This window comes from Oncorhynchus kisutch, linkage group LG5 (assembly GCF_002021735.2).
Source record: "Oncorhynchus kisutch isolate 150728-3 linkage group LG5, Okis_V2, whole genome shotgun sequence".
Lineage (NCBI taxonomy): Eukaryota > Metazoa > Chordata > Actinopteri > Salmoniformes > Salmonidae > Oncorhynchus > Oncorhynchus kisutch.
The window spans coordinates 45,926,146-45,950,974 of record NC_034178.2 but is presented as its reverse complement, the minus strand read 5'-3'; the positions used below and the strand labels follow the sequence as shown (position 1 = coordinate 45,950,974).

At 42.6% G+C, this 24,829-nt stretch overlaps 2 protein-coding genes across 2 annotated transcripts; both read right to left on the bottom strand.

Moving 5' to 3' along the window:
• Nucleotides 1-4,022: 4,022 nt before the first annotated feature.
• LOC109891116 (guanine nucleotide-binding protein G(i) subunit alpha-like) lies at nucleotides 4,023-10,466 on the bottom strand. Its single transcript, XM_020483433.2, has 8 exons — nucleotides 9,429-10,466; nucleotides 9,035-9,077; nucleotides 8,722-8,863; nucleotides 8,218-8,375; nucleotides 6,997-7,125; nucleotides 6,442-6,571; nucleotides 5,428-5,581; nucleotides 4,023-5,151 (listed from the first exon to the last, which is right to left on the bottom strand). Exons 1-8 carry the CDS (start codon nucleotides 9,544-9,546, stop codon nucleotides 4,961-4,963), a joined length of 1,065 nt encoding a protein of 354 aa, XP_020339022.1. The 5' UTR covers nucleotides 9,547-10,466; the 3' UTR covers nucleotides 4,023-4,960.
• A 6,674-nt stretch (nucleotides 10,467-17,140) lies between these two features.
• LOC109891562 (G-protein coupled receptor 61) lies at nucleotides 17,141-22,429 on the bottom strand. Its single transcript, XM_020484106.2, has 2 exons — nucleotides 22,068-22,429; nucleotides 17,141-20,510 (listed from the first exon to the last, which is right to left on the bottom strand). Exon 2 carries the CDS (start codon nucleotides 20,307-20,309, stop codon nucleotides 18,930-18,932), a length of 1,380 nt encoding a protein of 459 aa, XP_020339695.1. The 5' UTR covers nucleotides 20,310-20,510; nucleotides 22,068-22,429; the 3' UTR covers nucleotides 17,141-18,929.
• Nucleotides 22,430-24,829: the final 2,400 nt, after the last annotated feature.

Sequence of the window (24,829 nt, the reverse complement as noted above, 5' to 3'; positions counted from 1 at the left end):
TCAAAAAATGAAAAATGCAAAATTATTCAGCCCCTTTACTTTCAGTGCAGCAAACTCTCTCCAGAAGTTCAGTGAGGATCTCTGAATGATCCAATGTTGACCTAAATGACTAATGATGATAAATACAATCCACCTGTGTGTAATCAAGTCTCCGTATCAATGCACCTGCACTGTGATAGTCTCAGAGGTCCGTTAAAAGCGCAGAGAGCATCATGAAGAACAAGGAACACACCAGGCAGGTCCGAGATACTGTTGTGAAGAAGTTTAAAGCCGGATTTGGATACAAAAAGATTTCCCAAGCTTTAAACATCCCAAGGAGCACTGTGCAAGCGATAATATTGAAATGGAAGGAGTATCAGACCACTGCAAATCTACCAAGACCTGGCCGTCCCTCTAAACTTTCAGCTCATACAAGGAGAAGACTGATCAGAGATGCAGCCAAGAGGCCCATGATCACTCTGGATGAACTGCAGAGATCTACAGCTGAGGTGGGAGACTCTGTCCATAGGACAACAATCAGTCGTATATTGCACAAATCTGGCCTTTATGGAAGAGTGGCAAGAAGAAAGCCATTTCTTAAAGATATCCATAAAAAGTGTTGTTTAAAGTTTGCCACAAGCCACCTGGGAGACACACCAAAAATGTGGAAGAAGGTGCTCTGGTCAGATGAAACCAAAATTGAACTTTTTGGCAACAATGCAAAACATTATGTTTGGCGTAAAAGCAACACAGCTCATCACCCTGAACACACCATCCGCACTGTCAAACATGGTGGTGGCAGCATCATGGTTTGGGTCTGCTTTTCTTCAGCAGGGACAGGGAAGATGGTTCAAATTGATGGGAAGATGGATGGAGCCAAATACAGGACCATTCTGGAAGAAAACCTGATGGAGTCTGCAAAAGACCTGAGACTGGGACGGAGATTTGTCTTCCAACAAGACAATGATCCAAAACATAAAGCAAAATCTACAATGGAATGGTTCAAAAATAAACATATCCAGGTGTTAGAATGGCCAAGTCAAAGTCCAGACCTGAATCCAATCGAGAATCTGTGGAAAGAACTGAAAACTGCTGTTCACAAATGCTCTCCATCCAACCTCACTGAGCTCGAGCTGTTTTGCAAGGAGGAATGGGAAAAAATTCAGTCTCTCGATGTGCAAAACTGATAGAAGAGCGACTTACAGCTGTAATCGCAGCAAAAGGTGGCGCTACAAAGTATTAACTTAAGGGGGCTGAATAATTTTGCACGCCCAATTTTTCCGTTTTTGATTTGTTAAAAAAGTTTGAAATATCCAATAAATGTTGTTCCACTTCATGATTGTGTCCCACTTGTTGTTGATTCTTCACAAAAAAATACAGTTTTATATCTTTATGTTTGAAGCCTGAAATGTGGCAAAAGGTCGCAAAGTTCAAGGGGGCCGAATACTTTCGCAAGGCACTGTATTTATGACTGTCATAAACCTACCCCCCCCCCCCCCCAGGCCAACGTCATGACACCACATTAGCTCATGAGTTAGCAGAGAACTCTGGGGTGGATATTTCCCTGACAGGGTGGTTTGACAGTATGTTTGGGAAATGGAAAAATGCCATAATCAATGTGTTGTGCGCAACTTTCACCTGTACGCGTGTTTTGGTTCTGTGTGGATGTTGTTTAGTCCCATGTGTGAGAGGTTTAATCACCAGAACTCTAGAGTGATCGATGACGCAACAGATGGTGAGATATGGGCCGATTCCGAGCTCCGACCAGTGGGATGACGAATACAGGCCTACAGGCCTAGGAGATGACTAATACAGGCCTCCAGGCCTAGGAGATGGATCCGTTTCTTTTAACTACGAGGAGCCAATGTTAGATTATACTATTTTCAATGTTTAGACAAGACTGTTCAATTAATGAAGATTATAATAAAAATCTTTCAAGAGTTATGATTGGATATAGGCTTGGAACAGTCATTGATGAGTAATCAAATGTAAATACATGTATTGGTTTGGTTTATTCTTGTATAACATTTATGTTTCCATATAGTGTTTGATGTATCAGTGTGTATTATTTAGTCATTAAGGGTGGATTGATTAGGGAATTATTAATTATTATTAAACCCATGGTTTAATAATAATTGGTCAGAGCTATTGATTGTCAGTTATTATCATTGGGATTGAAAATTCTCTTGACAATACAGCAACTCCTCCCCCATAAGCATTTATGTCTCTTCTATAAATGTTATATCCTTGTATTGCTACTGATGTATCATCAAATTAATTATCTAAGTGAGTCTCAGAAACGGCTAATGTATGAATGTTATCTGATGTTAGCAAGTTATTGATTTCATTAACCTTATTTCTAAGGCTACATATATTAATATGGGCTACTTTCAGCCCTTTCCTGGGTAGCTTATCAGAGATAGACATAATATTGAAAAGAGCAGACAAAGCAAGATAAAAAAAAATACATTCAGCAGTCCATTAATCAATTGGTGTGTGTGTGTGTATGTATGTGTGTGTGTGTGCGTGCATGCGTGCTGCGGAGTTGAGGCTATGAACCCATAGGCTTGGCTCTCTCATCCCTTCCAGGCTTCTGGGAGGGAGGGTGGACAATGAGCCTGTCGTAGCGGATGTACGCAATGTCCCCACGTGCTCTGGCAGCTTTCATGGCTGGGATCAGTCTTTCCTCTTCTGGCGCACAGCTTCAGGATAGTCCTCGTTGAGAAAAAAATACGTTCCTCTCAGGTTCTTGGCTCTTTCCAGAACAGCTACTATGTCCTTGAACCTCAGGAACTTGACCACTATCGGCTTGGGCCTATCATCTAGGCCGGTGGTGGGTTTACCAGTCCTGTGGGCGCGCTCTACCTCAATCTTCCTGTGGTCCATGTTCAATTTGGGGAAGCAGGTAGCCTAGTGGTTAGTGTTAGTGTTGGACTAGTAACAAAAAGGTTGCAAGATCAAATCCCTGAGCCGACAAGGGAAAAATCTGTTGCTCTGCCCCTGAACAAGGCAGTTAACCACTGTTCATAGGCAGTCATTGAAAATAAGAATTTGTTCTTAACTGACATTGCTAGTAAAATAAAGAAAACATTTTCTGAGATCATTTCCCTCACTTTGTCCTCAATTCAGGTCTCGTGGAGATTCTGCAATTCCATCCACAACCATGTTTCACCTTGATTGCCCCTCGAGATCTCTTTGTTATCATAGATTCAGACAGAACTGATGTCATCTTGCCGTTCTGTTTCAACTTGTCGAGCTGACACTGGGAGAACTGCAAACTGTTCTTCAGGTCCTGGACCTCTCTGGTCAGGTCGTCCATTCTTTTATTAGTAGAATCCACGAGTATTTGAACAAAACACTTGAAACTATTTTCTTGTTGTAACAACTGCTTATAGGTCTCTTTATGTTCATTTAAAAGATAATTGATGAACAGAGCAAAGTACAGAGAGATCCTTGATGAAAACCTGCTCCATAGTACTCAGGACCAGACTGGGGCAAAGTTTTACCTTCCAACAGGACAATGACCCTAAGCACACAGCCAAGACAAAACGGGAGTGGCTTCGGGAAGTCTCTGAATGTCCTTGAGTGGTTCAGCCAGAGTCCGGACTTGAACATCTCTGGAGAGCACTGAAAATAGCTGTGCAGCAATGTTCCCCACCCAACCTGAGAGATTGAGAGGATCTGCAGAGAAGTATGAGAGAAACTGCCCAAATACAAGTGTCAAGCTTGTAGCGTCATACCAAAGAAGACTTAAGCAGTAATCATTGCCAAAGGTGCTTCAACAAAGCACTGAGGGTCTGAATACTTTAAATTTACATTTTTGTATAAATTTGCACAAAAAAATCTAAGAACCTGTTTTGCTTTGTCATTGTGGTGTATTGTGTGTAGATTGAGGGGGAAGAACTATCAATTTCAGAATAAGGCTATAATGTAATAAAATGTTGAAAAGTTAAGGGGTCTGAATAGTTTCTGAACCCACTGTATGAGAATCAACGGTATAACTTTTTTACAATGTTACAATTACTATTGAGTAATCAGACAAGTTTGGCCCACATTCAATTTAATCAAAAGGAACATTCATGTTAAATGTCCAAATGGCAATGTGATTAACATGAGCATTGAGCATTTCAATGGCAAATACTTAGTTTCTAATAAGGCCACTAAGTGAAAGGCCATAATCTTTATACAAATAGTTATATACAAAGATAATCCAAAGAAAATAGGCAACATAATCCAAGTCAAGGCAACCATTACAAAAGCTTATTCTTTAAAAGTGGTTTAAAACATCAAGTGATATCATCTGAAAATGAATCTCTTACAGTTGGTTTACAGCCAGTAAACTACTTAAGTGTTATGTAACGATCTGAATAGTGATGAATTAAAACGATAAGAATTCAGCATATTAACATTACCAAGAGATAATTAAAAATACTTAACACTAGTGGACAAGGCCATGACCATTTATACTGTAAGAAAGACTTAGTTATAAAGACAGTTATAAAGAGTTATCAAAACTCAGAAAATGCATAATAGTTGATATCCTATTCAACATTTACAATGTAATTAATACCTTTTAACCCTTTAAAGTGAACGCTGAAAGCCTAAGTGCAGATGTTTGAAAGGTTTGACAGATATTTGGCAATAACATTCAAAAATTAGAAATCCAACACTCACAACTTAAAAAGTAAGTCCATAGCCATGAATCCACAACAAAAGTATAGAAAAGCAAAAGCACATAAGTGGCCTATGTAATCTTGTCTTGAAATATCCAAGGATTCATCATACATTATGGCAACAGTATATGGTCTAACAGCCCCTATGTACTCTGCAGCCTACTTCTGCAGTTCAAACACTGAACCTTTCCAATAGCCAATCATAGATGTGGACTGTCAATGGCAATGAGCAATTCCCACTTGTAAATGCGCGAGAGGATTCCAACACACTCCCGCCCTTATGATGACAGGCAGATGTTGCAGGAGTCTCAGTACAAGCCAACCTCCTTCAGGCTGGCTTTGATAATGACATCAGTGACAGCGTCAAAGACAAACTGCACGTTCTTAGTGTCAGTAGCACAAGTGAAATGGGTGTAGATCTCCTTTGTATCCTTCCGCTTGTTCAAGTCTTCAAACTGACACTGAATGTAAGTTGACGCCTCTTTGTATGTGTTTGGACCTAGAGTAGTGGAAGAGAATGTATTCAATCTCATTTATGCACTTATTCTCAAAGGACATGCAAAATAGGTATAACTCAATACACTGCTTTGGGCAAACTAGTAATTTCCTATTATGGACAAACACTTGCTAAACTTTAATTTCCTGCTTTGCCAAAGTGTGTCCCTGAGGCTCCTCCCATATTGCACAAGCTAATATTTCAAGATAGAGGTATTACTCATTACTCAGACATCTCAAACAAGAACCCACTATGTACAGCTGCTCTCCACTGATGTACCTGAGTACTCTGGGTAGCAGATAGTGAGCGGGCTCTTCTGGATCTTGTCCTCAAACAGATCCTTCTTGTTGAGAAAGAGGATGACGGAGGTGCCCGTGAACCACTTGTTGTTACAGATGGAGTCAAATAGCTTCATGCTCTCATGCATACGGTTCTAAAGAGATGAGCAGTGTCAGGGTCTGTGTGCGTGAAACTGTTATGCAATCTCTTTTGATAAGACTTGATATACAGTACCAGTCAAAAGTTTGGACACACCTACTCATTCAAGGATTTTCTACATTGTAGAATAACAGGTTAAGTGCTGGTTAAGTGTGCCTTGAATTCTAAATAAATCACAGACAGTGTCACCAGCAAAGCAACCCCACATCTTCACACCTCCTCCATGCTTCATGTGGTAACCACACATGCGAAGATCATCCATTTACCTACTCTGCATCTTACAAAGGCACGGCGGTTGAAACCAAAAATCTCAAATTTGGACTCATCCGACCAAAGGACAGATTTCCACCTGTCTAATGTCCATTGCTCGTGTTTCTTGGCCCAAGCAATTCTTCTTCTTATTGGTGTCCTTTAGTTGTGCTTCTTTGCAGCAATTCAACCACTAAAGGCCTGATTCACAGTCTCCTCTGAACAGTTGATATTGAAATGTGTCTGTTACTTGAACTCTGTGAAGAACTTATTTGGGCTGCAATCTGAGGTGCAGTTAACTGTAGTGAACTTTTCCTCTGCAGCAGAGATAACTCTGGGTCTTCCTTGCAAAGCAAAGGGTGGCTACTTTGAAGAATCTCAAATATAAAATATTTTCTAAACACTTTCGGTTACTACATGATTCCATGTGTTATTTCAGTTTTGATGATGTCTTCACTTGTTCTAGAATGTAGAAAATAGTACAAATAAAGAAAAATCCTGGAATTAGGTGTTCAAACTTTTGACTGGTACTGTACATTTTATACTGCACAACCTTGTAAATACCACAGGACTATAGATCTAGAGTTGATGCCCTGTCCCACTCACCATCTCCTCATCCTCAGCCAGCACCAGGTCATAGTCACTAAGCGCCACACAGAAGATGATGGCTGTGACTCCCTCAAAGCAGTGGATCCACTTCTTCCTCTCTGACCTCTGACCCCCCACATCAAACATCCTGCAGCCAGGACGAGTCAGACAGAGACATGAGGAAGTGAGAAAAATAGGACATAAAAAAAATGGGTATGAAAGGCAGTGAAACATTCATATTTTATGATTACTTTACTAGGCAAGTCAGTTAAGAACAAATTCTTATTTTCAATGACGGCCTAGGAACAGTGGGTTAACTGCCTGTTCAAGGGCAGAACGACAGATTTTGTACCTTGTCAGCTCGGGGATTTGAACTTGCAACCTTTCGGTTACTAGTCCAAAGCTCTAACCACTAGGCTACCCTGCCGCCCCATACAGTATGATGTGGTCACTACGGTGATGTACAAATAGCTTTGGGCTTTTCTACATTAGTGAATCATTATCTGTAGGGACAAAGTGCCTCAGTGATTATTAGTGTCAGTGCACAGAGTACTGTGTTAACAGGTTACTGACTTGAAGTAGAGGTCCTTGAATGTGAAGTGTGTCTCCACGATGCCGGTGGTCTTGACTCTTGTCCGCAGAACATCCTGCTGCGTGGGCACATAGTTCTGCTGGGATATCCTGTCCAAGTCATTCAGGTAACTGAGGAGAAAGCAGACTGACTTAATGTAAAAAGTTACTCAAAAACACTACTACTTGCCAATTGTTGGATAATACAGTTTCAAATTGGTGAGCCAAGACATGCAAATGGAAGTTCTGATTTTGAATCAACTATGGATTCGAACAACAATGCAAGTGAACAAATAAAGCCAATATGGAGGAATATAAAATAAACTAAGAAATTATTCCTAAAACAACTCAGAGAGCTTGTAATCATATAGTCTGTCTCGTTTGCCTCGAGTCCTGAAATCTCCCGTTTTTCCTAAATAAACTAAGTGACGGCAACTAGGGCCAGGACCATACCAGTATTGTGACACTCGTTAGCATCATGGCAAGGAAACAAAACACTAAGCGGATTTATGTTGGAAACAAACATGTTGTCATCCAGAGTCACATTTATTTATTTTCCAAGCAATAGCACAAAATATTTAGTATACAGTAGGTTTTTAATGGACCAAAGAGTAGTCTGCTTCCAGTTTTCATTTTTGCCATGGAAAGAATATTGCGATAATGGTATTGTCCCGGCACTAACGGCAACCTGTTTCTGCCTTTAGGGCCAGAACTTCCCGTTTCTATTGTTTCAGCAGTGTGGTGCAACAGCAGCAGTCTATCACAGGGTTCCTCCTTTCATGTCCTCACTGGTATGAGAGGAGTCAGACATGTCTCAAACTAGGAGTCAGTTTCAGGGAAATCATTAGTACCTAGCCAACTTATCTAGCAACAGGGGACTTTTTCCTGGTCCATGACTAACTCCACCTCCCTCCTTCAGGCTATGCGCAAACCCTACACCTCAACCTGAGCACTTCCATTCTGCCACCTCTGGTCTCTTGGCCCTCCAACCGCTACAGTGGTCAGCTCCAGTTCAGCCCAGTCCAAGTGCTTCTGTCCTGGCAACGGCTTCCCCCTGAAGTTCAGACAGTCCCTGCACATCTTCCGAAAACATTTGAAGCTACCTCTTCAAAGAGGATGGCCAAGTGTGCAAGACGATATCCCTCCTATCATTCACTATGGTGCTCTGGTCATTATAATACTTGATTCACGCAGTTTTACTGTAGATATTTGTAATGCTCTTACTATGAGGCTGAGTCGTTGAGCTGGTACTCTCTGGACCTGCCAAAGCAGATCTGGACCCCTCCATCCTGCCATAACCTCTTGATGACCCCAGCCAGTTCAGGGGTCATGACCCCTTCCTCTGCTGAGCTGGCCAAGGTAAAGAGCTGGCGGGCATCATCCTGGAGCCAAGCAAACAGTTACCAAAAAGAAACTACTTCTGACAGCTCTCATCCTTGTGGGAACAGTATGACAACAGAAAAATGTCACTCAAATCAACATGTTAGGTACAGAATCAGCTTTCAAGTGACTTCCTTCACATGCTGACCATCCATGTTGGAATGGAATGTCTCTGCAGCCGGTGGATCATTCTGTACACTGTTCTTGTAAAGTTCATACTTCCTTGTAGTCATAACAAAGAGAAACAACACTTACTGTGGTATTTTACAAATGTGGAAAAAGCAGTAGTAAACTACATACACTGTTCTAAAACCACTGGAATGTAAGAGAATCTTCAAGCTGACTCACTGATCTTGCTGTGTCCCCAAAGTCAATGGCAAGCCTGCCCATGGCTCTGATGATGGCGATGATGGACTGGATGGTGTTGCTGTAAACCACAACCCTGTACTGGCTACACTCCTCCTGTGTGTAGCCATCCTCATGGATGATTCTGGGTGCAGGAAGAGAAGGTTATCAAGCACATCTTACTGGTGCTTGTGGTCAACATCTAATCTAGATAACATCTCAAAGGCTCCTAAATGATTAATCCCTTCATAAGTGTTCCTAATCAGTAAAAAGCTGTTTTTGGGGTGTGCACAAAACTGTTGAAATATGTACTCACTTCATCTGCTTTACAACGGTGCTCTTCCCAGACTCCCCAGCACCTTGAAGTGAAAAGTTTAGTGGTAAAGAGAGAAGCCATAAGATCAGGTAGAACGTTTCAACTCTTAGCTCCACTAAACGTGTAAAGATATAAAAACAATCACGCACAGTCAGTGCTCAGAACCAGCAGAATCCATCTGTTTAAATTCTACACCCCCCCCCCCCCCCCTACTGCTTTGGGGCCTTTACACCTGGTCTGAGAATCTAGCGGAAACAATTAGGCTACACCATGAGCATGAAAGCTCAAATGAAAGTTGTCATGATCATTCAGTCATGAGCCCTACATAAAAGTAATCAATTAGACAAACACCCTCTTCAGACCCTGCCAATGTCAGTCACATAGGATCACTCACCTAGAAGCAACAATTTGACTTCACTTGAAGCCTTTTCGCCAGATTCTCTCAGATTCCGATCAATGATTTTACTCCTCTCCATGGCAGCTTTATCTTCGGCACTTAGTGTGCAACCCATTTTGATCCCAGCAGGTAAATCCTAAATACTATGATAATGTTAAACTGGAAAGCTACCTGGCGTTTGACAAGTTATCCAAATGGAAAAAACGTTCAGTAAAAAAGACGGAATGACATTCTAATTCTAACCACAAAGTTGTACTGTTGTGTCTGTCAAACGCTTGCCGCAGAATTCTGGTCCATGTTAACTACGACACGTTTCCAAACTACATTAGTGCGACGACGAGCATAATGGGGGCAAAAAAGGAAAAAAAGGCGTTGGCCAGCAAGCTAGCTAGTACATGTTAGCTTTTACTATTCATATGTCATGTAACTTGCTAGGAAGCCGAATACTTAACGTTTTAATAGAAGAGCATGAAAATTCAACATTCATTCGAAGAAACAAATGAAGTAGCTAGTTACCAAATTAACTTAATGTTAGGTAGCTAGAAATTGTCCGTTTGGCTAAACAAAGTTAGTAGCTAACTGTAGCTTTAAGTTCTTTCCGGGTTGGCTTGAAAAGTTTTTTTTTTTTTTTTTGCTGAATATCGTGAGTTAAAAGTTTACACACGAAAAAAAATCTCAACACCCTAAACTGATTCAAAATACTCACACACGTCTAAATACTACTGGCTGTTGACTGCTCTTTTGTTAACAATTGAAATTGTCTGGCCCTACAATTATGCAAGCTTGCAGATGAGATGAGCAAACAAATGTTGACTCTCATCGTCATGTGACGCAAGCAAAATAATTGCTGGGTCTTATGGGAAATGAAGTCTAAATCTATCAGTAATTGATTACAGTGATTCTCAACCACGGGGCATAAGAGGACTATGAGCTTTCAGGGTGTCTGAAAAAGCATAAAACGAACACATTGAAAATTACAGCAGCTAGACTAAGAGGTGGTCCCCAGATTGTTCAGAGTGCTAGCCTCTCTACACTGGCTTCCTGTCAAAGCAAGGGCTGATTTCAAGGTTTTACTGCTAACCTACAAAGCATTACATGGGCTTGCTCCTACCTATCTCTCTGATTTGGTCCTGCCGTACATACCTATACGTACGCTACGGTCACAAGACGCAGGCCTCCTAATTGTCCCTAGAATTTCTAAGCAAACAGCTGGAGGCAGGGCTTTCTCCTATAGAGCTCCATTTTTATGGAACGGTCTGCCTACCCATGTCAGAGACGCAAACTCGGTCTCAACCTTTCAGTCTTTACTGAAGACTCATCTCTTCAGTGGGTCATATGATTGAGTGTAGTCTGGCCCAGGAGTGGGAAGGTGAACGGAAAGGCTCTGGAGCAACGAACCGCCCTTGCTGTCTCTGCCTGGCCGGTTCCCCTCTTTCCACTGGGATTCTCTGCCTCTAACCCTATTACAGGGGCTGAGTCACTGGCTTGCTGGGGCTCTCTCATGCCGTCCCTGGAGGGGGTGCGTCACCTGAGTGGGTTGATTCACTGTTGTGGTCATCCTGTCTGGGTTGGCGCCCCCCCCCCTTGGGTTGTGCCGTGGCGGAGATCTTTGTGGGCTATACTCAGCCTTGTCTCAGGATGGTAAGTTGGTGGTTGAAGATATCCCTCTAGTGGTGTGGGGGCTGTGCTTTGGCAAAGTGGGTGGGGTTATATCCTTCCTGTTTGGCCCTGTCCGGGGGTGTCCTCGGATGGGGCCACAGTGTCTCCTGACCCCTCCTGTCTCAGCCTCCAGTATTTATGCTGCAGTAGTTTATGTGTCGGGGGGCTGGGGTCAGTTTGTTATATCTGGAGTACTTCTCCTGTCCTATTCGGTGTCCTGTGTGAATATAAGTGTGCGTTCTCTAATTCTCTCCTTCTCTCTTTCTTTCTCTCTCTCGGAGGACCTGAGCCCTAGGACCATGCCCCAGGACTACCTGACATGATGACTCCTTGCTGTCCCCAGTCCACCTGGCCATGCTGCTGTTCCAGTTTCAACTGACCTGAGCCCTAGGACCATGCCCCAGGACTACCTGACATGATGACTCCTTGCTGTCCCCAGTCTACCTGGCCATGCTGCTGCTCCAGTTTCAACTTCCACCTGACTGTGCTGCTGCTCTAGTTTCAACTGTTCTGCCTTATTATTATTCGACCATGCTGGTCATTTATGAACATTGAACATCTTGACCATGTTCTGTTATAATCTCCACCCGGCACAGCCAGAAGAGGACTGGCCACCCCACATAGCCTGGTTCCTCTCTAGGTTTCTTCCTAGGTATTGGCCTTTCTAGGGAGTTTTTCCTAGCCACCGTGCTTCTATACCTGCATTGCTTGCTGTTTGGGGTTTTAGGCTGGGTTTCTGTACAGCACTTTGAGATATCAGCTGATGTACGAAGGGCTATATAAATAAATTTGATTTGATTTGATTGTTTGAGAGCGTTTCAAAGATTTTACTGAGTTACGGTTCATATAAGGAAATCGGTCAATTTAAAAAAAAGAATTAGGCCCTAATTTATGGATTTCACATTTTTATTTTATTTTATTTCACCTTTATTTAACCAGGTAGGCTAGTTGAGAACAAGTTCTCATTTGCAACTGCGACCTGGCCAAGATAAAGCATAGTAATTCGACACGTACAACAACACAGAGTTACACATGGAATAAACAAAACATAGTCAATAATACAGTAGAACAAAATAAAACAAAAGGTCTATATACAGTGAGTGCACATGAGGTAAGATAAGGGAGTCAAGGCAATAAATAGGCCATGGTGGCGAAGTAATTACAATATAGAAATTAAACACTGGAATTGTAGATGTGCAGAAGATGAACGTGCAAGTAGAGATACTGGGGTGCAAAGGAGCAAGATAAATAAAGTATGAGTATGAAGCGAGCGCCAACCAACGAGAGGGTACAGGTCGCAATGGTGGGTAGTTTATGGGGCTTTGGTGACAAAACGGATGGCACTGTGATAGACTGCATCCAGTTTGTTGAGTAGAGTGTTGGAGGCTATTTTATAGATGACATCACCGAAGTCGAGGATCGGTAGGATGGTCAGTTTTACAAGGGTATGTTTGGCAGCATGAGTGAAGGATGCTTTGTTGAGATATAGGAAGCTGATTCTAGATTTAATTTTGGATTGGAGATGCTTAATGTGAGTGTGGAAGGAGAGTTTACAGTCGAACCAGACACCTAGGTATTTGTAGTTGTCCACGTATTCTAAGTCAGAGCCGTCCAGAGTAGTAATGCTGGACTGGCGAGCAGGTGCAGGCAGTGATCGGTTGAAAAGCATGCATTTAGTCTTACTTGCATTTAAGAGCAGTTGGAGGCATGACTGGGAATATGACTGGGAATATATTGTAGATATGCATCTGTTGGTAAAAAAAAGGCAAGGGCGTGGATCCGTTTCTGATGTGACCACCGTTTGTTTGATGCAGCATTGAGTTTATCAGGTTGTTGATTGTGGCCTGTTGTCCCACTCCTCTTCAATGGCTGTGCGATGTTGCTGGATATTGGCGGGAACTGGAACACACTGTCGTACACGTAGATCCATAGAATCCCAAACATGCTCAATGGGTGACATGTCTGGTGAGTATGCAGGCCACGGAAGAACTGACACTTTTTCAGTTTCCAGTAATTGTGTACAGATGCAAATCCTTGCAATGGGGCCGTGCATTAAAATAGCTGAAAATCAAAATCTTGCTGAAATATGAGGTAATTGCGGCAGATGAATGGAACGAAAATGGGCCTCCGGATCTCGTCATGGTATCTCTGTGCATTCAAATTGCCATTGATAAAATGCAATTGTGTTTGTTGTCCATAGCATATGCCTGCCCATAACATAACCCCACAACCACCACGGGGCTCTCTGTTCACAACGTTGACATCAGCAAACCACTCGCCCACACAATGCCATACACGTGGTCTGCCATCTGCCCAGTACAGTTGAAACTGGGATTCATCCGTGAAGAGCACACTTCTCCAGCGTGCCAATCGCCATCGAAGGTGAGCATTTGCCCACTGAAGTCAGTTACGATGCCAAACTGCAGTTAGGTCAAGACCATGGTGAGGATGACAAGCACCCAGATGAGCTTCCCTGAGATGGTTTCTGACAGTTTGTACAGAAATTCTTCAGTGGTGAAAACCCACAGTTGCATCAGCTGTCTGGGTGGCTGGTCTCAGACGATCCCTGGACTAGTTACATATGGTCTACGGTTGTGAGGCCGGTTGGACGTACCGCCAAATTCTCTAAAATGAGGTTGGAGGCGGCTTATGGTACAGAAATTAACATGCAAATCTCTGGCAAGAGCTCTGATGAGCATTCCTGCAGTCCGCATGATAATTACATGCTCCCTCAAACCTTGAGACATCTGTGGCATTGTGTTGTGTGACAAAACCTTTTATTGTCCCCAGCACAAGACTCACCCGTGTAATGAGTATGCTGTTTAATCAGCTTCTTGATATGCCACACCTGTCAGGTGGATGGATTATCTTTGCAAATGAGAAATGCTCACTAACAGGGATGTTTACAAAATTTGAGAGAAATAAGCGTTCTGTGCGCATGGAAAATTTCTGTCAGGTTGCGTGTTTGAATCGCATCACAAACAACTTTAGCATTTTAGCAACTTTGCAACTATTTACTACTTTTTAGGTACTTTGAAACTACTTAGCTAACCCTTAACATGTTAGCTAACCCTTCCACACACCTTAACCCTTTAACATAACTCCAAAACTTGACCCTAACCTTAATCCTAACCTTAACTCCTAAACCCTAGCCCAGCTAATGCTAGCCACAACAAATAGGAATACGTAACATATCATACAAAATGTCAGTGGTTATATGTTGCCATGGGAATAGCAGAGCCTGGAGAACCTGGGGGCTGGTTTACTGAGGGGTCTTTGCTGAGGAGGAGGTGTGAAGGGAGGCCTGTTGAGTTTCAACATAAATGTAACTGTACTAGGTCAGCAACAAGATCGTGGTAAAAAAAAAACGACAGGGCATTTCATGCATAGTATTACACTTATTGAACAGTCAGAATTATTTGTTCGAATTTAGGGGTAGGAGTTTGCTTATGCATTTACTCTAGTGAATTCCAACTGAAAAATAATATATTATTGTCCTACACTGTAAATTGTGTCACTGCTGATTATTTCAACAGTATCTATTTGTCCTAAGCTGGTAAAACCTGTCCTACACCTACACTCTCTTCTGTTTCTGTCTATCCACTACTCTCATAATATAATGAGTGAAATGGGAAAGTGTCCATCGTGCCCTTTGTTGTGACTGTTTTTCTCTTTTCTTTTACCTGAAGGTCAGAACACTGACTCCGATTTTGAAGTTAAAATGTCACCCCGAGGCTAGAGTATTTTAACTGCATCTTTCCCCCTCTTTCAATGGTATATCAAAGCAATGAGGGGCACCGACCACATACAGTGAACTACAATACTGCTCCACCCAGCAGCTAATGGAAATAGAGATGAGCCACCCAAATAACCTCCATTAAGAAAGTTAACATCAATCCTGCCCACAAACAAACATAAAGTAGAGTAGTTTTACAGAATATATTTATTTATAAATTATATTCATCAATCCTCAACATAATGCTAATTATCTTTTTGGAGGATCAAAACATTCTGGTGGAAGAACAAAATGGTTTTCCTAAATCCAGAGCCTACATACTGTAGATCATATATTTTCGGTCTGTACAATAATTGGAAATTGATCACACGAAGAGAAGCCTACTTTTGCATGTTTCATTGATAACCAGAAAGCTTTTGATTTTGTAAATAGGGATCTTTTAGCATATAGTTTGTTAAAGACAGGGGTTGAAGGGAAATTTTATCACGCAATCCAGTCTCTTTACAAAGTATCATTTGCTTGTGTGCGTGTTAATGAATATCGTACAGATTGGTTTCCAACACCCTCAGGTGTAAAACAAGAAGATGGCATATCACCGACTTTGTTTGCTATGTTTATAAATTATTTGGCAAAATAAATTAAACAGTTAAATATTGGAGTAAGATATTATGATGAAATGCTGATGATATTATTTTGATGGCAGAAAATGAACAAGACCTGCAGAACATGTTATTATGTGCACACAATTGGTGTAAAAGATGGAGACTCATGATCAACCAGACAAATACACAGATAATGCATTTCAGAAAACCAGGTACTAAGATAAGTGTTTTTCTGTTTTCTTTTTGTGAAGACATTCTTGAGCTTACTAGCAATTATGAATATTTGGCTATTTTTATTGATTAACATACTACCTTTCTATACGGAACATCTGCCCTGGCCAACTCAGCAAGTAGAGCGCTTGGGGGAGTCAGGAAAAACTATAACACTCAACAATACTGGTTATGCTACGTATTCCAAACTGTATCAGACATGTGTGTGTCCTGTTCTGGACTATTCAGCAGTAGTGTGTGGTGCTAAGAAGTATTTTAAAAATGAACTTATCCATAATAGAGCAGTACGTTACTTTTTAGGAGTCCACAAGTTTGCACTGATTCAATAACTGGGGGCATGGCCTGGGAACCCTGTGAGGTGAGATTGAAGGTATATCCCAGACTGGCCAATAAAAATAAAATATTAAGATGGGAAAAATAACACAGACACTGGACAGAGATATGTTTTTTTCATTGCAACTCTGCCTAGAAGACCAGCATCTCAGAGTTGCCTATTCACTGTTGACATTGAGACTGGTGTATTTCGGGTACTATTTAATGAAGCTGCCAGTTGAGGACTTGTGAGGCACCTGTTTCTCAAACTAGACATTCTAATGTACTTGTCCTCTTGCTCAGTTGTGCAGCGGGGCCTCCCACTCCTCTTTCTATTCTGGTTAGAGCCAGTTTGCGCTGTTCTGTGAAGGGAGTAGTACAGAGCATTGTACGAGATCTTCAGTTTCTTTGCAATTTCTCGCTTGGAATAGATTTCATTTCTCAGAACAAGAATAGACTGACGAGTTTCAGAAGAAAGTTCTTTGTTTCTGGCAATTTTTTGCCTGTAATCGAACCCACACATGTCGATGCTCCATGTACTCAACTAGTCTAAAGAAGGACAGTTTAATTGCTTCTTTAATCAGCACAACAGTTTTCAGCTGTGCTAACATAATTGCAAAAGGGTTTTATAATGATCTATTAGCCTTTTAAAATGATAAACTTGGATTAGCTGACACAACGTGCATTTGGAACACAAAGGTGATGGTTGCTGATAATGCGCCTCTGTACACCTATGTAGATATTCCATTCAAAATCTGCCGTTTCCAGCTACAATAGTGATTTACAACATTAAAAATGTCTACGCTGTATTTCTGATCAATTCAATGTTATTTTAATGGGCAAAAAAAAATGTTTTTCTTTCAAAAACAAGGACATTTCTAAGTGACACCAAACCTTTGAATGGCAATTGTTTGGTTAACCTTATTTACTATTATGTATTGATTTTTAGCTTACATTTTTTTCACACTTCATGCGATGCACAATGCAGAGAACATCGGAAGAAGAATGATCATTTAATTATCATAGTGAATTATTGTAATGTTTGTTCATGTGTCAATTAATTCCATAAGGGACGGCTTGCCAATTGGCAAATTTGACACAAAAATAACATTTCATTCATTCATTCATATTTGTTAAACCAATCAATAAACGATTACGAAGCCAGAAACTAAATAAATAACTTTTATTCTGTACTCTTGCATAAACCATATATGTTTTAACAAGGCTGATACCTCAAATTGGCCAGTACTGTTTTGGACAGCTCAAACCATTCTAAATCCCCTCACAATGTGACACCAGAGATAGCAGACGTGAAGGCGTTGTATCAAGTCTCTCAGACAAAGCCACGAGGACAGCTTTTGTCAGTCTGTCCTTGTCCAGCTGCAGAAGGAAAGCAACCCAGGGAGCATAGAGTTAAAAATATGTGGCATGACTTACACCATATCTTTTCTATGTGTACATTGTGTGCTGGACCTGCAAATTAAGTCAATATTGTATCTGAGGTAGAGAACTCTGAGGAGCTGCACTGTAAAATATAATTGGTTTATTACATTCTCCAACCCGCTGCTCCACAGCTAATCAACACACATTGAAAAGACAGTTACTGTATTCCATTTGAAAACAGCATTGTATTTTGTTAATTAATCGCAAAAGATACAGTAATCAATAATACCTAATAATCTGTCAGGTTTTATCAAACATAAAACACAGCTACATTTGTAAAACAGCAAATGTAAAAATCTAATTGTATAGAAATGTAATGTAGTGCATCAATTAACAAAAATACTCCTGCCTTAATTAACTGAACATCTGCCCGTGTCAATTTGAGGGGCACTGTACTATCTAAACGGTAGATAGTTGAAAATAAATGTAATTTTCTGACAGGCCAGAAGTAGTTCAGGATTAGTAAGGAAAAGATTGCCTACATCCTAACTGTGGTCACAATAAACCTGGCCTGCTTATGGGAAAACACAAATGATGTGTTCAGGAAAAGCACCAGAGAGAGGGTGTATCTGCCCAGAGGTTTACCTATCAACAACAGGTGGCTGCCCCATAGTGCTTCTTACTTCCTCCGTGCCTCAACCTCACAACCAGGGCACAATTAAAATACTGTAGCTCATTTATCATCTCTAAAAGTCCCAACTTTCAGTAGTTCTATAGTGACCATTCACTCACTGTGTACTATACATCCGTTTAATTATATTTTACAGAGGTGAAGGGGTCAGGAATACTTACATATTTTCAGGCATGTCTTCCTGCACTCCAATATTGGTTTCTATATTCAACAGCTTATGTAAATAAGCTGTCATACATCAATTCTTCAAAAGTAATTGATCTACCAGTATCAGATATTGGACACGTGTTTGGCTCAATGATTACTTCTGAAAGTCATAAAACCTGATATAGTTTAAAGTAGGCTGAACAAAAGAAAGACGGCTGACAGACTCTAACATCCCCTTTGCTCAAGTGCTTGTTTGGTTTGAAATCCAAAAAGGAAAATCTCAGAATATATAATACATCTGTATTAATAACATACTGATACTATCAATGCATTGTGAAGTAAAAAAAGTAAAGAATAAAATCTCTAAAACGAATTCCCTAACAAACAACCCCAATATCGGCATCACTGACCATATTAACCTGTCAGATACACTGCAGCTACAGTTGTGCCATTTGTCTTTCTCCCCAAAATGCCACAATCCACAGCAAATTATTTGTTGTATACTCTAATAGGAACATGATACAAATAATATAAATTCCATAGCATTGCAGCCTTTACAGAATGGAAAGTGAAGCTGCAAAATGCGGTTCCCATTGCACAGCTTTTGATTGTTAAGAATAAAATGCTTTCTGTTAATACTCCGTGACGTACTGTATACCAGTGTGGTTATGTTACTGTGGTAATTGTTATCCTGGTAACTTTTTGTGTTGATTTTTGACATAAAATAAATCCATAACCTAACTGTCCAGTATGATATGGTTGTTTTTAATCTGGTGATGCTCAAGGAACTCTGAGGTCTCCTCTGCAATCTGTCCTGGGATGCGGAAGTCAATGGGTATAGGCTGTGGGGGCTGGGCCCGGGGCCGGCAGGCCTCTCCCTTGGGGCTAGAGGTGCTGTGGGAGTCCTGGGGATCCAGGTTGCAGCCAGTGCCCTGGAGGAACTGCAGGAAATTCTCCTCTATGGATCCCTCACGGCTGGGCAGTCGGTCCTCCTCTCCCGTTGCCTGGCGAAACAGGCAAGGCACATGCTTGCCCAGCTCCTCGCGGATCTGCCGGTTCAGACAGCCGTAGAAGAAGGGGTTGGAAGTGAAGCAAAAGTAGCCGATCCAGGTGACGACCTCCTCCAGGGGGACCAGCGTGGCTGGAGGGCTAGAGGCCAGAGCTGAGTACAGGTGAAAGGAGAAGTAGGGCAGCCAACAGCACAGGAACTGTCCTCCCACTGCTGCTAACACCGCTGCCGCCTTACCCCCTCCGAAGGCGCGGTGAGGAGTGTCACGCCCCGCCCCTGTCCCCGAGCTGGTAACCATGGTGGAGCGGCTGCTGAGCGACTCAGAGCGATGGCGGCGTGGCGTGTCCATCCAGGTCGGCAGGGGCCCATGGTGCATGGCCGCCACTCGCGCCACCTTGAACATGCTGCAGTACACTACCAGGATGACCATCAGTGGACACAGGAAGTACACCAGCGTGAACAGGACCATGAAGGCAACACGGTTTGACCCGCCCCCTGTCCAGTGCAAGGAGCATCGCCTGTGACCCTGAGCAGCAGAGGGTGAGGGTACACCTCCACCCCCTCCCCCAACTCCAGCACCCTCCAGAAGAGGAGTCCTTTCGCCCTGTAAGGCCCAAGCCAGCAGCGGCAGGACGGACATGGACAAAGCTTTGACCCATATCCCCACCAGCACTGAGGCCACCAGGCCCAGGGTCATCTTTACCTCGTAGCGCATGGGGTGGATGATGTAGTAGTAGCGCTCCACGTTGATGGCTGAGATGGAGAGGATGGCGGCGCTGACCAGGCACACGCTGAGGAAGAGGTAGCTCCGACACAGGGCCTCGCCAAAGAAGGCCCGGCCTGAGAGCATGCCCAGGGGCATCAGAACCAGGGCCGCCAGCAGGTCCACCAGGCACAGGTGGAAGACAAAGGCAAACTTACGTAGCTGTGGGGCCTTGGCGATGACAGCCATTATGGCCCCGTTGCCCACCACGGCCAGCAGGTCCATGAGCAGCATGGCAAGTAGTGCTATTGACTGGGACAGAGCTCCTCTCTCGGGTGACTCAGAGGACGAGGTGTTGGGCATGGGCAGTGGGAAGGGGAGGGAGGAGTTCCACAATGGCTCCATCGAATGGCGGGACAAGGCGGGTGGGGGGTGTCAATCACAGGCCCATCACCCATCCTTCACAGCCTGGGGCGGGGCCAGGAACCAGAGGCCCAGTCTGGGAGGAGGTCAGACAGCAGCAGCTCTATAGACAGGGGGTGAGATCCTGCGTCACCCTACGAAAAGTCAACTCCCCTCAACCTCCTCAGCAATGCAGGCCTTTTCCTAGGAACAGAGAAAAGCAGGATGAAGGACATTAGCTACTGCAGTTTGATTAAGCTGAACCGCGGTGCACCAGGCTATGGCCCGTGACGTGAATGGGCAAAGCACTGACGAAGGAGCGGCGTTTTCAAATCGAACAGTAATCCGTGCTGCTCGTCATGTTGTCAAAAAAGCAGCAGGATGCATCGTTCGGAAACATACAACATCTCTTTCCCATTAAATATATTTTAAATTTTCATTTGGAAGGCAGGTAAAGGGTTTTTATCAAAAGCAGTCACTTTTGCATGTGAAAACACATGAATCCTCTCAGACTCAACTCGAGCACACTCTCAGTCAACCTTAGCCACAAACACAGCCCTCAGCTGTGAAACCTGCTACTAAAACCTGGGGTGTTATCTTTAATCCAAACAGCTGCAAAATGTTCTGTTTTGCAACAAAAACTAGAGTTTCCATTGGACCAGGGGGGACCTACCCCGAAACCAGGGCACAGGAGCTGGCACAGGAGCTCATGTGTCTCCATTTGTGATGCTGTTTCTCAGCTGTCCCAATATGCACATTATGCATTTTAAGAGTACACAACACTGAATAAATGTCTTTAGAATTACACTCTATCCTATGTATTCCTGCCCTTTTTCCTTTCTCCTCTTCCTCCTCTTCCTTCCCATCTTCCTCACCCCCCGCTCCAATACAATGAGCAGTATGTTAGCATTGCTTTTCTTCCAGACTCTGTGATTCTCTTTTGTCAACAATATCACATTCAGTATAAGCCTGTATGTCTGCTCGTGAGCCACAGCAAACACCAACACCTCCTTGAAAAGAAAAGGGGCGTAGGATAATGCCATTAGATCTGCATGGCCTAGTCATTGTGGATTTGCCTCTGCCTGTACCGGGTTAGCCACTATGCTAACCTATTAGACACCAATTCTAGCCTCATTAGTCTCCCACACCAACTCTTCTCTGACTGCACTTATGCCCCCATGCAGCCCCTTAACACACACAACACATACTTCCATTCCACCCTGCCCCTCCTGCTTCTTTCATCCAAATTGAAAGCTATCCACAGGTCACTGTGACTGTCCCTATCTCCCGTCTCAGCACCCAGTCTTTCACCCATCAATCAGAACAAATCAATTACATTCGCAGTCTACAGGGACCAACCCCATGCCCAACATTACATAACAACCCCATGTTAATAACCCCATGTAACAACACCATGTTAACAACACCATGTTACAAGACTTGATCACATCATGTATTCTACATGCAAGGAGGATTAGAGAGAACTACAAGTAAAAAGACAGGAAGAGACAGAGAGACAGAGACAGAGACAGAGACATAGACATAGACATAGAGATCTATATTTATAGGGAGAGAGACAAAGAAAGACAGAGAGAGACAGACAAAGACAGAGAGGGAGACTGAGAGAGACGTAGCGATATATATTCATAGGGAGAGAGACAAAGAGGGAGACTGACAAAGACAGAAAGAGACACAGAGGGAGACAGAGAGTCAGAGAGAGACATAGAGACAGAAAGAGACATACAGAGATGCATAATGTACCTGGTTTTGGGCACGTTTTATGATGCTGTAGCCTGCTGTCTGTCCTGCTTTTGAGAATATAAAGCTGGCTGGTTAGTTCCCAGTTCTGGGTTGCATGGTAGACATCAGTCAGCAGCATGTATTGTGTATGATGCTGACTGCTGTTGAGGCACTCCCCTTCTTTATCAGAATGCTCCACTTCCCCTCCTCTGCCTTTGCCTCTTCCTTCTGTTATTTTCTGGATGGCTGTATCTGTTTTCAGAGTGATAGATTTATGGAGATGAAAGAGAAAAAAAGAGAGAGTAAATGGTGTCTCCCTCCTCTTGCTGATGTAAACCGCGCATGCACACATACACACACACAGGCTCACTCTCTCCCTCTGTCTTCAACACTCACACACAGTGACTGCAGAGCTGGAGAGTGAGGCAGAGGCATAGGATCAGAGCCACTCTCTCTGCTATGTCTTAGTGCCCCGGTTGTCTTGGCTTTTGTTGTGTTACCTCTCTCTTGGTTTATTGATTCCATTCAAACACATCATTATAGCACAAACCCACACGCACCATAGATATTTAATCAACCTGTCTTGTGAAGTATTTGTTCAATATTTACAAAGGGTAAGGGATTCTGTGTGGAGGTTGCTGTGTCCTTTCACATGGTGGTTTCAACTGAGACAAAGAGACATTGATTAGCTTAGGTCCTCAAGCTTAAGGCATCAGCAGCCATTCCATCCAGACCATCATACTGGTATAACACAGCAGCATTTGTCTCCTGTTGCCACAGTGATCTTCACTGAAATGAGGAAAAGTGGCTGATGAATGTTTTCATATACACTCCTTCTCATTGCACTACCAAATCATCTCCACTCCAGTGTCTATGGGAGACGATGACATGGAAACCATGGAAGGCAATGCTTCTCATTGCACTACCAAATCCTCTCCACTCCAGTGTCTATGGGAGATGATGACATGGAAACCATGGAAGGCAATGCTTCTCATTGCACTACCAAATCATCTCCACTCCAGTGTCTATGGGAGACGATGACATGGAAACCATGGAAGGCAATGCTTCTCAATGCACTACCAAATCATCTCCACTCCAGTGTCTATGGGAGACAATGACATGGAAACCATGGAAGGCAATGCTTCTCATTGCACTACCAAATCATCTCCACTCCAGTGTCTATGGGAGACAATGACATGGAAACCATGGAAGGCAATGCTTCTCATTGCACTACCAAATCATCTCCACTCCAGTGTCTATGGGAGACAATGACATGGAAACCATGGAAGGCAATGCTTCTCATTGCACTACCAAATCATCTCCACTCCAGTGTCTATGGGAGACAATGACATGGAAACCATGGAAGGCAATGCTTCTCATTGCACTACCAAATCATCTCCACTCCAGTGTCTATGGGAGACAATGACATGGAAACCATGGAAGGCAATGCTTCTCATTGCACTACCAAATCATCTCCACTCCAGTGTCTATGGGAGACAATGACATGGAAACCATGGAAGGCAATGCTTCTCAATGCTGTGAGTCTACAGCTGCTGCTGCTGTTGGGTTCTAAGTGCTTTTTATTTGTGTTTAAAAGGATGCAGCGAATTATTCACATGCATTTGCATTGTATGGAAGTCACATCCCAGTTTTCAACTCCCGTTAATTTGAATTTGCTAATTGAATTTGACTGGTATAATCATGGCCAGTCCATTGGTTAGATCATAATGAAATACATTGATATTACTTATGATTGCGCTTGTGTAAAGATTATGTGCTGCTGGGTTCAGAGTTTAGCTGCATTTCATATGGGCCTACTTGAAAAGGCCCATATGCTGTGTCAGACGATGAAGAGAGATTTCAAAATAAGGCTGTGCTAGAAAAGTGTGTGAAGAAGAGAAAGTGTGCATATGTGTATGTGTGTGTGTGCGTGCCTGCTTGAGTGCATGCGTGTGTGCGGTGTGTACATGAGTGTGCTTTTGTGCATGTGTCTGCACGTTTACATGCATGTGTGTGTACCTTTGTGCATTCTTGTGTGTGTTTGTTTTGTGCATGTGTCAGGTGTTGACTCATGACAGAAATAACTGATTATTGCTAGCCCAGGAGCACCAATCACTGCCACTGAAAATACAATGGTTTCCACGGCAACATTGAAAATAGACTCCACATTCCCACTCAGAAGTAGCAATGGGCAGCGCGCTAACCCCACAGCGCCCACAGACAATAATAACCATCCATAAATACACCCATACAAATATCAACTGCGCTCATACAGTAAATACAATCTTGCAATCATATTTACCAAAACACAATTAGGGGAGAGTGGGGTACGTTAAGCCATGTAATTTTCATTCAGCATCACTCCATCAAGGGAAATATAGTATTATTTCTAACAAAAATATCTAGATATATTTCAAGACGTTGTGTATCCCTGGACATAATCAGAATTAATGTAAACGTAAAAGTTTTGAAAACATAACTTTGAAAACAACTTACGGGGGGGGGGGGGTTAAGTTGAGCCGCGGGACTGGGTAAGTTAAGTCCCCTGCAAATTTCTGTACTGAAATAAATATTACCAGTACTTTTTAAAACCATGTCTATCTTTATTTCCCAAACACAATTCAACACAATCTCAATCACTTTTTTGTCTATTAATCATTTTAAGTACCTTTTAACACTGGCTTAACACCTAACAAACACCTTTTTTAACGCTTCTAAAATAAGCAAGTCCCTGTTGTTACTTCATATCCCAGAGATAATGCCTTGCATTACACCTGGGAAGA

What these genes read in the sequence shown, in the direction of transcription:
- LOC109891116 (XM_020483433.2), bottom strand. Translation starts at nt 9,546, where the DNA reads ATGGGTTGCACACTAAGTGCCGAAGATAAAGCTGCCATGGAGAGGAGT. An exon ending in TTCAAGGACCTCTACTTCAA is followed by an intron (nt 6,572 to 6,996) that starts GTCAGTAACCTG and finishes TCCTGGCTGCAG; the next exon opens with GATGTTTGATGTGGGGGGTC. An exon ending in CTGCTACCCAGAGTACTCAG is followed by an intron (nt 5,152 to 5,427) that starts GTACATCAGTGG and finishes CCACTACTCTAG; the next exon opens with GTCCAAACACATACAAAGAG.
- LOC109891562 (XM_020484106.2), bottom strand. Translation starts at nt 20,309, where the DNA reads ATGGAGCCATTGTGGAACTCCTCCCTCCCCTTCCCACTGCCCATGCCC.